Raw genomic sequence first — 15,000 nt, forward strand, 5'->3', positions numbered from 1 at the left:
ACACACAGAGACACACAGAGACACACAGAGACACAGAGACACACAGAGACACACAGAGACACAGAGACACAGGACACACAGAGACACACAGAGACACACAGGACACACAGGAGACACACAGAGACACACAGAGACACAGGAGACACACGAGACACACAGAGACACACAGGGACACACAGAGACACACAACACGCACACAAAGACACACAGAGACACACAGACACACAGGACACACAGAGACACACAGGACACAGAGACACACAGGACACACACAGACACACAGAGACACATAGACACAGAGGACACAGGACACAGAGACACACAGAGACAGACACACAGACACACAGAGACAGACACACAGACATACAGAGACACACACAGACATACAGAGACACAGGAGACACACAAAGACACACAGAGACACACAGAGACACACACAGACACACAGAGACACACACAGACACACATAGACACATAGACACACAGAGACACACACACACACAGAGACACACAGAGACACACAGAGACACACAGGACACAGAGACACACAGGACACACAGGACACACAGAGACACACACAGACACACAGAGACACAGGACACACAGGACACACAGAGACACAGGACACACAGGACACACAGAGACACACACAGACACACAGAGACACACAGACACACAGAGACACACATAGACACACAGAGACACACAGAGACACACAGAGACACACATAGACACACAGAGACACACAGAGACACACATAGACACACAGACACAGAGACACACAGAGACACACATAGACACACAGAGACACACAGAGACACACAGAGACACACAGAGACACACATAGACACACATAGACACACAGAGACACACAGAGACACACAGAGACACACATAGACACACATAGACACATAGACACACAGAGACACACAGAGACACACATAGACACACAGAGACACACAGAGACACACAGAGACACACATAGACACACAGAGACACACATAGACACACAGAGACACACAGAGACACACAGAGACACACAGAGACACACAGAGACACACACACGCCGGGTGTCTCTGGTAACAGCCTTTTTAATCTGAATGGCGCTGGCTGCTTCCACACCTCGCTGCCGTGGCAACTCGTTGTCAAATTTGACATTGTGTGGGTTAATTCAACATCATTTTGTGCTTTGCGGTCAACAAATTACCCCCCCCCCCCCCCCCCCCCCAGTAACACAGGAGTCAGCGCTCTCCAGCCATCATGTCCTAATCCTGCAGACTCATGACCGCGGTGGCTGCATGGAGGCGCCACGGTGGAGGTTCGTGGTTGTTTTTCATGAATGGGGAGGACATTGAACTTGTCTATGCAAATGAGGAGCAGCCTGAAAGTGAGAGGAGGAGAACGTTCCGGCGCTTTAAACGCTCACTATATTTACCTTCTCATTGAAAATGCGGAAGGTTATGTTTTGATCGCCGTGTATTTATTTATTTGTATGCGTGTTACTCGCATAACTCAAAAAGTATTGAACCGAATCGCATGAAATTTGGTGGCATTTTTGGTTATTATCCGGGGACCATTTGATTAGATTTTGGGATCGATCGGGTCAAAGGTCAAGGTCAAGGTCATGAAAAGGTCAAAATCTTCTTTTTACCATAGCGCGGTCAGTTTCTATCCAATTGGCATGCAACTAATGCCAAAATGTTCATAACTCAATGCCCAATCTTGTGATGTGCGAAGGTATGCGCTCTACCGAGTGCCCGTTATAGTTCTTCTTGTCTTTCCATCTGCATTTAGTTGTCAAACGGAGTATTTACAGAAGCACACATTGCATAATTACACACAACGTATCATGATGTCACTCTTCTGGTCGGTCGGGACTAAACCCCGTCTGACTCGGGCCTCTGAAGGTCGATCGGCTCGGCGGTGGAGTGAAGACGTGTTCCCGACGTCGCTCCATCTGTTTCCCGTTGAAACGCCCACATCCCAAAACACCGCCGCCTCCGATATTACATTTCCACTGAATCCCGGCTCCCTTTTCTCTTTCCTTTTCTTCTGGTGGTCGAGGGCGTGATCGCCGCACAGAAAGGACAGGAAACAGGTCGCTGGGATGAATGCAGCTGGTGGGGTGGGGGGTGGGGGGGGGGAGGGTAGTTTATGAAAACCTCTAAAATCCTTTAATTCCCTTGTATGAGAACACTTTCTTAATCTTTACCGCAATTTTCTGTTGAAGAGCCTTTGTACAAACATTCGGAGATAATAATTACCTGCATGCCGGGCCGGGCCCGCTGTGTGCTGGAGGCTCTGTCGGATCAAACCCACGCCTCCCCTCCCCCCCCCCCCCTCTCCCGCCCCGTAATAATCATGATAAAAAAAACGTCCCGGTTTTTTTTACAAAAGCAGATTGGCAGCTCCAGGGATCCATGATCCAACATGTCTGTGTTGCAACAGTCGACACAGGAAGCGGGCGAAGAGAGAGAGAGAGAGAGAGAGAGAGAGAGAGAGAGAGAGAGAGAGGTTTCCTTCTTGATTTGACTTTAAATATATCCAGGGTTCGTACGGTCGTGGAAAACCTGGAAAAGTCATGGAATTTTAAAATGGTCATTTCCAGGCCTGGAAAAGTCCTGGAAAAAACTTTAAATCATAAAAGTTTGGGAAAAGTCCTGGAAATGTGTTATAATCACATGTTAATTCACGCCGAGCCCCCCCCCCCCCCCCCCCGACTCACCGATGGTTCCAGATGTTCTTTGACCCTTTACCTGTGTAATACTCGTTAGAAGGAGATGTTCATGTTCCCTGAGCTGAGAGCTTTGGTTGAATAGTTTCTGGTGGACGAGGAGATGTGTTGTTGTCTCCCTGGTTGGGAGGTTGAGGTATTAATATATGGTGTGATACATTATTACAGACGGTGCTGTGGCTGAACTCTTTTATCCGGGTTCATACGCTCATGAAACCCTGGAAACGTGTTGGAATTTGTTATTTCCGGGTCTGGAAAAGTCCTGGAGAAAAAAAATCCCAAAGGTCAAAGAAATATGATATATTCATCGTTTCATTTACGCTGAGTTTTAAATAATGAATATGCTTTAAAAGAAAGACGCTCAACATATAATCCGGTTTACGCTCTTTCATTATCGCTGATTTGTCCGCGCTGCAAGTGAACGCACCTTCTTCTTCTTCTTCTACCTCTTCTTCTTCTTCTTTTTATTCTTCTCCTCTTCTTCTTCTTCTTCTATCTCTTCTCCTTCTTCTTCTCCTCCTCTTCCTTCTTCTCTTTCTCCTTCTTCTTCTACCTCTTCTTCTTTTTATTTTTCTCCTCTTCTACCTCTTCTTCTTCTTCTACCTCTTCTTCTTCTTCTTCCTCTCCTTCTTCTTCTCCTTCTTCTTCTACCTCTTCTTCTACCTCTTCCTCTCCTTCTACCTCTTCTTCTTCTACTTCTTCTTTTTATTCTTCTCTTCTTCTACCTCTTCTTCTACCTCTTCCTCTCCTTCTTCTCCTCTTTCTTCTTCTTCTCCTTCTTATTCTACCTCTTCTTCTCCTTCTTCTTCTCCTCCTCTTCCTTCTTCTCTTTCTCCTTCTTCTTCTCCTCCTCCTCCTCCTCTTCCTTCTTCTTCTTCTTCTTCTTCTTCTTCTTCTTCTTCTTCTTCTTCTTCTTCTTCTTCTTCTTCTTCTTCAACGGCCACTGAGCTATAAATCCAGGGCTCTCTCGGTGCTCTAGGGGTGGGGCGGGCTGCCTATAACCTCTCTTGTGAAGTATAAAGTGACGGTTAACTGTAAATCATCATAAATAATAGCTGCAAATAAAAAGGACCATAATTAAGGGTGAAGAGGGTGAAATATGTAACTGATAGATCATCATGAAACTTACAATCTTTTTCTGTGTTGCAAATTGGGCTTTCTTATATTTGCCAATTTATCAGGAAAAAGAAATCTGAACAATTCTTGTTTCATTTTGTTATATATTATATATATATATATATATATATATATATATATATAATAGAATCGTCAAAGGTTTTATTTCAGAGGTAATTTTAATATTTCTTCGTATTGCTCCACAAATCAGAAAATACTGTCTACAGCCACCAAAAATATATCTTCTCACCGCATTTTTTTAAGGAATAAAACATTGTATAAATCAGGCGGTGAATGTGATGGGAACAAAACACCCTCTGAAGAAACTTTCTGAATATATTTAGGAATGAAAGTGTAAAGTTTTGGTGGCTGTAGGAGCTGCGGAAGAGGAGAGAAAGCTTCTTGTTAAATTACAGACATTTTATAAACACTGCAGGGGAACGGGGCAAATAAATATAACTTGATTACAGACATTAAGAGAAATCTACAGACGCAAACAAACAATAAATACCCTAATGTGTATTTTGGAGGTTTTCAACCTGACTGAGATCTGAGGTTTTTCCCTCAACAATCGACTTCAAAGATGTAAAAACTGAAGACGTGATGAGCAGCCAAGATTATGAGGGAAATAGGCAGGGGGGGGGGGGGAGACCCAACTGCCCTTATAAAACCTGTGTGGGGGGGATCACGAGGTCAGTCGGCTTCACACTGACAGGCGGAGGTGGTGGAGGGAATGAAAAGCTGTAGATACTGTTCTGTCTGTGCTGGGGGCCGAGAGGGGGGGGGGGGGAGTAATACCACGAGTAATACCACGAGTAATACCACATGTAATACCACAAGTAAAACCACATGTAATAAATACGACATTTTATAATTATTTCATTTATATACACTGAGATTTCACAATGTTTGGTGATGGAAATGTGGTTTAAAGTCCTGGCCACCCATTGGAAATATATGATTGAATGTGTGCATAAAAAAACCCCAAAGTAAAGAAGTTAAGTGACTTTCCAGGTGCATTTCACTAAGAAACAAAAGGACGTTACATGCACCGCTTCCGACGAGCTGGAGTTTAAGATTACCTTTTTGTTGTCGATAAAACATTCAGCAATTTAAATCATATCCCGTTCACCCTCTGGGGGTCAGTTGTAAATAAATTGTGCGAAACTGTGAAGTGAGTCGTCGTAAACAAAAGGATTCGATGGCCTCGATACACGAGACTCATGAGTAGAATATCTTTCATAGAAAACGTTAAAAACACACACACAGATTCTCTGAGCAGATTATTCTGTTTTATTTCTACTATTATGTGGAGGAAAATATGTTTTTTTGCAATTTGGGTAAAACTCACCCCTTGAGAAGAACCTTGATCGCACTTCTAAATCACTTCATTTGTTTTTGAGAGATTTGTTCTGTCCACAGGGATAAGCTTAAGAATCTATTGTTCAAACACTAAATCTGTCAAAGACATTTTTTAAATTATGACTCTCTGGATTACTTTAATCCTCATTACGCCGATCCTGCAGACTGATTATCCGTGAGAGCCACATCGATGTGAACGTCGCTCACAGCAAACCGCTCCTCTCATTAGAGTGGAAGCTATGACGACGTGTCTCCTCTGGGAGTTGAGCCCAACAAGAGAAAATATGAAATTATACCAACAAAAACACTTTTTAATTCCTCCTTTTTTCAGATGTGGGCGATAGAAAAATGACACTAGATGGAGGTGGATAACAAAATGCCTGAAATCACTTGCGAAACCCAAATAGTGACCCTGGCTGTGGTAATCTGATTACCTGTCACCGAGCGGAGACAACGCCCCGCATACCTGTCACCCTCCACTGGAAGCCCCAGCGCCGGTCTCCCTCCCTACATTATGAACCCTCATCCCTCCTGACATGATGGACGATGGTGTGCTTCTTCTATTAGGACCCCTAATGGCGTCCCCGGGGGGGGGGGGGGGTCAAAGGTTGAGATTCTCTCTCATGATACTTAAATAAAGTTGATTTATTACAGAGTGAAATGGGCGACCCCCAAAAAAGAATAAAAAAGAAGAAGCACACAGAGAGTTGTGTGCAGATCGTTTCTTCGGCCGCGGGGCAGAGCGGCGGTGAAGGGTCTGGAGGCGCCCCCCCCCACCCCACCCCCCGCGTCGGCCCGGCTCAAGTCAGCTCGTGTGCGTCCGTGTTTTCATGGAATCCACATGCAACGGGAACATGCAGCCTGCAGCGCGTCTCCACGCGACTCGCATGAATACAGTAATAAATAATGTCACAACGATCCTGAAGCGACGAGATACGATACTTGCAGGGCTCGTACGGTCATGGAACACCTGGAAAAGTCATGGAATTTTAAAATGGTCATTTCCAGGCCTGGAAAAGTCATGGAAAAAACTTAAATCATCAAAGTTTTGGAAAAGTCATGGGAATGTGTTATAATCACATCATTTACGCCGAGTTTGAAATAATTAATATGTTTTTTAAAGACGCTCAAAATATAAGCCGGCGTACGCTCTCAATACGCAACATTTTCTAAATTGTTCATGTTTATACCGAGATTTCAGTTTGGTCATGGACATTTGGTTTAAAGTCCTGGAAATCCATCGGTCAAAATGTGTGAGAACCCTGCCTATCAACACTTCTACATAATCTTATATCAACGTGCATCACTCGTGGCTCTTTTGATATTTAAAAGAAACTGCATTCTTAATTACAGATGATATGATATTCCTTCATTACATATCTACGATTCGGGGGCAAAAAACTACTAGTTTTCGAAAAAGATTAAGTTTTGGGTTGCATAAGTTTACGTTTGACGAACAGCGGTCTCCATGGTGACGGTCCCTCCAGCCCCATCGGATGTATGTGTCGTGTAACTATTTGCCCGAAAACCGAATCGACAGTCCAGGTCCATCTTGTTCTTTCCCAAAGTGTTTCTCATATATAATGAGGTCCATTTGCTCTTCGACTTTTCCCACGTTCCTCAAATCTCTCTCCACTTTGTTCTCCGTGGCTATCGGGCTGAGGGTCGGTCGTCAGCGTGACGGCACACTGCTAAACAGTTTGCGTAGCCAGGGAATGCTAAACCCTGATAACATCTGCAATGCCACCGCAGCACCCGAGTATGAATAACACCGATTAATATATAGATATGGCCAAAGGGAATACATGAGGACACCGATTTCTTACCATCTGCTCCGAGACTAAACCTTTAAAGGACGCGTTGGAGACGCTTTTAATGAAAAGAAAATTTGAATATGTAGTAAAACTCCAAATGAACTTGAGTGTCTCCCCACCCCCCCATCCCCCCTCCCTTTGAGAACTTTATTTTATGCATGTTTTGGAAACAACTGCCGGTCTAATTAAGTGGAGCGTTCAGTAAATGTTTTTACAAGCGATGTAAATGTTTGAGGCGGTCTCGCTCGTGGTTTTTTCCTTTCAGGCGCTCCGACTTAATTGCAGCTTGTGATCTAAATTCACCGCGGCGTTCGTTCGGCTCGTAGCGGGAATATTGAAATTCCAACGGTGTGGGGTCTCGATCCCTTTTGTCGATTATGAAAGCAGCAGTTTGGTGGCTGATGCCTTCAGGGACGTCTCGTGCACACACACACACACACACACACACACACACACACACACACACACACACACACACACACACACACACACACACACACACACACACACACACACACACACACACGGCTCAGACGCACAGCGCGCATCCAGCCGTTTACACTCGGATCAGGACTGAACCTCCCACTGTCATCAGCACGATATTGAGTCATCAAAACGACAAATCCCCCCTCATCGCCCTGTGATGACAAAGGCTTAGGAGTAGTAATTTCGATGAGTACTTTTAGCTAATATTTGGCCACGAGAGGAATAATTATGGGGACGGGTTCTGAGCCGCCGCCTGTCTGCAAGAGCTCAGAGGCAACGCCGCGCTGCTGAAACAATGGGCTCAGGTGGAGGCGAGTTGGGGCAGGAGCCGGATGCCTCGCCACAGGCCTCTGCTGTTGTGTCAAAGTGTCCGTGTTGCATTCTTTTTGCAGCTTACGGGCTAATGGTTGGTTTCTATTGAGACAATAGTGCAGTTACGAGGATTAGTTGTGTATAACATGTTTTTCTGCAGATATGCAAAGCAAAAGTGACGAGATAATTTCCCGTGGTTCTTCTCCTGGTTTACAGTATATTCACGTTTTTTTTTACAGGATTTTTGGAGTGAAATAACCAGCATTTACAGTTTGTTATACTGAAAGTCTTATTTTACAAAAAGAAAATACACAAATGTATAGCCTAATAGAAACACCACACAAGGATGATTTTTTTTTTTTTAACATCATAAAATGAAAACAAGGAGAAAACAAAACAAGACAAGACAAGACACATGTTACACAAACTCCCCCCCCCCCCCCCTCCCCTTGTATGGCTCTGTTTCCTTTCATTTATACATCTACACAGTCTTTATACAGTTTACATACACCCATCCGTACACATTTACGGGTTATTTGGGAGTTTTTCCTGGTCCGATGTGAGGTTTTGGGGCAGGGATGTCTATGTGTACAGATTGTAAAGCACTCCGAGACAAATTTGTAATTTGTGAAATTGGGCTATACAAATAAACTGAATTGAAACTGAATTGAATTGAATTTATATCTCCATAAACCAATACAGTATTCACAGCATATACATCATTGTGGACCCCCCAAAACAAATCCACGGGGTGTTTAATCGACTTTCTTTTCCTTCCCTACAGGCTTGAGGATCTCCGCGGCCGTGCCGACGATGGCGGCTCTGGGATCGGCTCTCCTCGCGCTGGCCTCGGTCCTCCTGCAGGCGGCGAGATGTCAGGGCGGCGTGGCGAAAGGGAAAGACGGCTCGCCGCTGAGGTTCACGCACCGCCTCTACAACGCCACCATCTACGAGAACTCGGCCCCGCGGACGTTCGCCGAGACGCCGGTGAAGATGGGCGTCCAGGTGACGGACGTGTTCTGGCAAATCGCATACGACGTCGTCTCGGGCGACGACGACGGCCTTTTCCTAGCGGAGGCGGTTCGAGTGGGAGATTTCTGCTTCCTCCGGATCAGGACGCGCAGCAGTAACTCGGCGCAGCTCAACCGCGAGGTCAGGGACGCCTACACGCTCACGGTGGCGGCCACCGAGAGCACGTTCGACTTCCAGGCGAAGACGAAGGTGTCCGTCCGGGTGCTCGACACCAACGACCTCAAGCCTCTTTTCTACCCCGCCTCGTACAACAAGGCCATCGGGGAGGACACTCCAGTGAAGTCAAGTGTGGTGAGGGTCAGCGCCACGGACGCCGACATCGGGAGCAACGCCCAGTTCTACTACTTGTTCACCAGCAGAGCTCATCCTTTTGTTGTGGACCCCTTCACGGGCACCGTCAGCCTGGCCAAGAAGCTCAATCGCACCCGAACGGCCAGGTACGACCTCACGGTTTTAGCCGAGGACCGGACGAAGAAGATATCCGGTGTTCAGAAATTCGGCAACGTCGCCAGGGTCACGATAAACGTGCAGAAGACGTCCGCGGGGCCTCCGGTTATCAAGCCCGGCCTCGGACCCACGGTGTCCACGGACGGCAAGGTAACTATCGATGTCCGTGTGGAGGCAGGAGTTCAGCCTGTGGAATCCCTGAATATTGTTGGAGGGGATCCACACAAGTGTTTTGAGATAATCCCGTTAGGCGCGCAGGGCAGTGACTTCCAAGTGATCTCGACAAAGAGGATTGTCTGGTCTCAAAACCCTTTCGGGCTGAATCTGTCCCTTCAAGCTAAAGATAGGAGCTTCCCGAGTTTACTCTCTCCAGTTACGCTCATCCATGTTCCGGCCGATCGACGCAGCTCTTTGGTGTTTTTGGAGGACACCTACATCGTCACCCTGAGCGAGTTCACCCCCCCTAAAACTCATGTGGCGAAGGTTTCGGTCGCCGTGGTGACGTACAACGTCACCTTCGGCATTAAAAACAACCCGGACAGCGCGAAATTCAAAATAAATCCCAAAACCGGAATTATCGTAACGACGGAGACATTTGACTACGAGAGGAAGGAGCGCTACGAGTTCGACGTCATGGCGAACCACGGCGACGCCGAGACTCACGTGGTGGTCGAGATCACCGACGAGAACGACCACGGCCCGCAGTTCGCCCGCTCCTCCTACCAGGCCACGGTGGACGAGAACACCCCCGTGGGCACCAGCGTTTTGAAGGTCGCCGCCACGGACCGAGATAAAGGGAAAAACGGCCTCGTGACCTTCGCTATTGCGAACGCGGCGCCCTCGCCGTTCACAATAGACCCGTTCACCGGCGTCATCGCCACCTCCGAACACCTGGACTACGAGCGGATGAAGCGGCGGTACCGCCTGCGGGTCTGGGCCTCGGACAGCGGCGGCCCGTTCAGTCAGGTCAGCGAATGCCCCGTGACGATAACCCTGAACAACGTCAACGACAACCTCCCTCTGTTGGAGCGGGTGGGCTGCAACGCCACCGTCCCGCAAGATTTCCCCGTGGGCCGCACCATCGCCAATCTGACCGCCATCGACGCGGACGAGCTGCAGCAGCTGAGGTACGTCATCGAGTCAGGAAACGAGCTCCAGGTGTTCGCCGTCGACTCGGCGTCGGGAGCCGTCGCCCTGAAGCGGCCGATCCCCCTGCGAGAGGGCGCCTTCAACTTGAGGGTCGTGGCCACCGACGGCGAGCACTTCTCCGAGGCGTCGCTGGTCAGGGTGACGGTCACCAACAGGGGCGACGGCGCCACGCTGCGCTGCCAGGAAACGGGCATTTTCAAACAGCTGACGGAGAAACTGATCGAGTCGATCGTCTCCACCTTCACCCATCAAGGGGACGACCAGTTCTCCGATATTCACATCACCAACCGTCACTCTCCCAAGTTTGACCCGAGCCTCCCGGGCTCCATCGACCTGAGGGAGGACCATCCCCTGAACGCCACCGTGGTTCGCTTCACGGCAACAGACGAGGACTCCGGGTTCAACGGCAAGCTGGTGTACGCCGTATCCGGCGGGAACGAGGACGGCTGTTTCTTCATCGACGTGTTCTCCGGCGACCTCCGGCTAGTCTGCCCGTTGGACCGAGAGAGCAAAGGGTTCTACATCCTGAACGTCACCGTTTACGATCTGGGAACGCCGCAGAGGTCCGCGTGGAAGTTCGTCGCGGTGAACGTCGCGGACGTCAACGACAATCCCCCCGCGTTCGACCGGCCCCGCTATCTGGTACGAGTGCCGGAAAACACCGAGGTGGACGCCGTCGTCTTCACGGCCAGCGCGACGGATCCCGATGTGGATTTCAGCGGGAGCGTCCAGTACTCCCTGCTGACGTCCACCGACGCGTTCAGGATCGACGAGGTGTCCGGCGAGGTGACCGTGGCGAGCGGTTTGGATCGGGAGACCTCGCCCCGGCACGACCTCCGGATCGCGGCCACGGACCGAGCCGCGCCCGGCCCCCGGTTGTCCTCCGCGGTCGACCTCGTGGTGGTGTTGGGAGACGTCAACGACAACCCGCCCAGCTTCGTGCCCAAAGTGTACACGATAAAGGTTCCCGAGGACGTTCCCGTGGGCGCCCTCCTGGTGTGGGTCGAGAGCGTGGACTTGGACCTGGGCGGCGGAGGCCTCGTCACCTACAACCTCAAGAACACCGAAGGCGGGATCTTCCGCCTGGACTCCTCCACGGGCGCCTTGACCCTGGAGCGGGAGCTGGACTTTGAGAGGCGGCCGGCTTACAACCTCACGGTCCGCGCCGTGGACCACGGCCTCCCCCGCTCCCTCTCCTCCTCCTGCTTCGTGGAGATTCAGGTCCTGGACGTCAACGAGAACCTCCACAGACCGGCGTTCTCGGAGTTCGTGTACGAAGCCGCCGTGATGGAGGACGCGGCGGCGGGGACCGCGGTGGTCACCCTCACGGCTTCAGACCAGGACCTGGGCAGAGACGGAGCGGTCCGGTACCACATCAACGAAGGCTCCGGTCTCGGAGTGTTCGTCATCGACGAGGAAACAGGTAAAAACACCATTGGCCTGTCTGCCTCCTGAGCCTGGAGCTCGTGAACCAGATCGGTGATACTATAATAATAATAAGAATCATTTATTTTATATAGCGCTTCTCAAGACACCCCGAAGTCGCGTTACAGAGTCCAGAGTCCAGTAGTCACACACACACACAGTCACACCGGTGGTCAGAAGCGTGGCAGCCAATCGGCGCCTACGGCCCCTCCGAGCGCCGCCAACATTCATTCATTCACATTCATTCGACAGACGGAAAGTCATTCAGAATTTTTAATCCGCCAGCCAGCAAAGATTTCCTGACGTATAACTGATCTCGTCCAAGAAATAACGTTTAAACAGCTTGAACGGATCATTTTAAAGATGTTGTATTGCATTCATTAACTTCGCATTGAAAATGCGGAAGGTTATGTTTTGATTGCCGTGTATTTATTTATGTATTTATTTGTATGCGTGTTACTCACATAACTCAAAAAGTATTAAACCGAATCGCATGAAATTTAGTGGGATGATTGGTTATTATCCGGGGACCATTTGATTAGATTTTGGGATCGATCGGGTCAAAGGTCAAGGTCAAGGTCATGAAAAAGGTCAACATCTTCTTTTTACCATAGCACAGTACATTTTTATCCAATTGGCATGCAACTAATGCCAAAATGTTCATAATTCAATGCCCAATCTTGTGATATGCGAAGGTATGTGCTCTACCGAGTGCCCATTCTAGTTTGGACATGATTCTAGAGAGTTTAATTCATACTTTACCTGGCAAACAGCAGTTGGAAAAGTCCTTAAAATACTCAAACACAAACTGTACATTTTAAAGACAACCGGGCCGAACATATCAGTTTATTGATGGACTTTGTGGTGAGATTGTTTGGACAATGTTTATTCCAAGGTCAATAATGACCTTTTCCACCGGATGTCAGTGCTAAGTGCCTCCTAAGCAGGTCAAAGGTCAGAGTCAGACCGAGTCTGCATGAATACCATGATTCTAAATGAAACATAAATGTCTCCACAGTAGAATCAGCGCAATGAGACGCCCACCCCACGCTCAGCAGAGCACTTTAAATCGGTGTTAACGGTAATCTCCTCTCCGATGTGTGGAGGCGGTTTATATTCTCTGCTCGTCTTCTACAGTATCGAATTCGACCTCTCAAGAACAGCTTCCTCGGGGCGTATCCACACGTTAAAGTGCTTCTGGGAGAAACTATGTGTTCAGACCCACAGCGCACCAGAACTTCCCCCGTGGCGTTTGGCTTCTTGTAAACTAGAGGAATTCGACTTATCTTTGACAACACATGTGTCATGCTGCGGAGCCTTTGGGCTCCATTACATACTTTCAAAAATAATAAAAATACAAACGGATACCTTCAGCTAGAATGGATGTCATTGTGATTGATATTCCCTCTGGGGCGGTTACAGTTATTACATATTTAAACAAAATTCATCAACGAACGAAAAGTGATTTTTTCCGGAGGCGCAGCAACAGTTTGAAACGAGTGGAGACGGTTCCATCCAGGCAGGTAATCCGTGTTCCCGCCCATCCTCAGGTGTGATCCGCACGACGGAGGCGTTGGACCGCGAGACGAGGCCTCACTACTGGCTCTCCGTGTACGCCACCGACCTGGGGGCGGAGCCTCTGACCGCCTGGACCCACGTCTTCCTGGACGTCCTGGACGTCAACGACAACGCCCCGGAGCTCTCCCAGCCGGTGTATTTCGCGTCCGTCCCGGAGAACCTGGGCGCGGTCGGGTCCGTCGTCCAGGTGAAGGCCTCGGACGCCGACACGTCCTCCGAGGGGAAGCTGTCCTACCGGATGCCGGAAGCTCACCGGACGCTCTTCGACGTGGACCCCCAGACGGGTAAGTGAGAGTGAATGCTGTCCCCTGAAACACAATCTCATGACATGACGTGTCATTTAGCGATTTACAATCCTGTTACATCCACACGCCGTCGACACAGCTACACATATCAGGGTTACGTCTCGCTCAAGGACACGACGACCAGGGCGGGGATTGAACCGCCAACCCTCGTATCGAAAGACGGAGCGGCTAACCACTGAGCCTCAGTCACGATGTGTCTCCATTGAACGTGCAAAACAATCACCGGGGATAATATTGCTGGCTCCCAGCCGTATTGCTCGTCATATAAAAAATCACGTGCGGTAGATTTATTTTTGTGTTTTTTACTGAATATTCTGCTAGGAGGAAGGATTTCACTGTTAAGGGACTCACGGCTCACACTTGATGAGCCCTCGGCCGGACTTCTGTGACAGTGAGTGCAGATATTTGACGATTCAGCACGGCCCCCCAGAAACACGGCAGATATATACCGTTGCTCTGGGACGGAGGATGTAATCGGATCAGCCGGCGAAGTGTCAACCTCCACTTTCACGAGCCATTTGGACAGAATTATAAGCAACTCGCCGCATTTTGATTGATTCACACTTTTATTCAAACTCCCCGCGTGCACATCAGACATCTGGAGGGCCCGAACACGTCGCCACGTCCCCCATCGGTCATGGTGCGTTCAGACCAGACGCGTCGCGACCGCAGAGCACTTCCACTTGTTAGTGGACCGAGCTGCTCTCCCACTGCTTCTCTCTCTCTCTCTCTCTCTCTTCTTCTCTCTTTGATTCGTGTCTCTGAGACTTTTCCACCTCCGGCGGCAGATCTCCTCTGCCATGAAACACATATGCCGGCGGTTGGTTCATAGTAAAGTACAACAAATAGCTTCTCCGACCTTCTTCCACGCGTCATCTTTAAAGCTACGGTTTAGGTTAGTAAAAAGAGTCGTGTCATAAAGTTCGGGGTGCCCACAGAAGGCGACAATAATCTTTTCCTCCATTTTCTAAACCGGCAGGACGATGACGAGTGGAGCTGCTCAACGCTGATTGGCTGACGCGACTATGACTCACGCGTTTTTGCTGCCGGAGTTGGGAAATTTCAACTCGCACGTCGAGGAGCTGCGTCTGTTCGCTCTGTTCGCCCCGCGGCAAACTCTCTGTTGGTGCTGCTTCAAACGCGTCTGACGCGCTGCTCGCTGGGAAATATGCAGCTTCTACGCAGCTGTGCATTGGCTTTGATGTAATCTCGACGCGCGTCGAAATTTTGACGCGTCCGG

The 15,000-nt window shown here is 49.0% G+C and overlaps 1 protein-coding gene across 1 annotated transcript in view; it reads left to right on the plus strand.

Annotated features, from left to right (window-relative positions):
• The first annotated feature begins 8,637 nt into the window (after positions 1-8,637).
• fat2 (FAT atypical cadherin 2) overlaps positions 8,638-15,000 on the plus strand; it is a 75,299-nt gene continuing 68,936 nt past the window's right edge. Inside the window, exons 1-2 of the mRNA XM_056439885.1 lie at positions 8,638-11,875; positions 13,428-13,739. Coding sequence (XP_056295860.1) covers positions 8,638-11,875; positions 13,428-13,739 — 3,550 coding nt within the window. The remainder of the gene's footprint in view (positions 11,876-13,427; positions 13,740-15,000) is intronic.

This window comes from Pseudoliparis swirei, chromosome 19, assembly GCF_029220125.1.
Source record: "Pseudoliparis swirei isolate HS2019 ecotype Mariana Trench chromosome 19, NWPU_hadal_v1, whole genome shotgun sequence".
Classification (NCBI taxonomy): domain Eukaryota; kingdom Metazoa; phylum Chordata; class Actinopteri; order Perciformes; family Liparidae; genus Pseudoliparis; species Pseudoliparis swirei.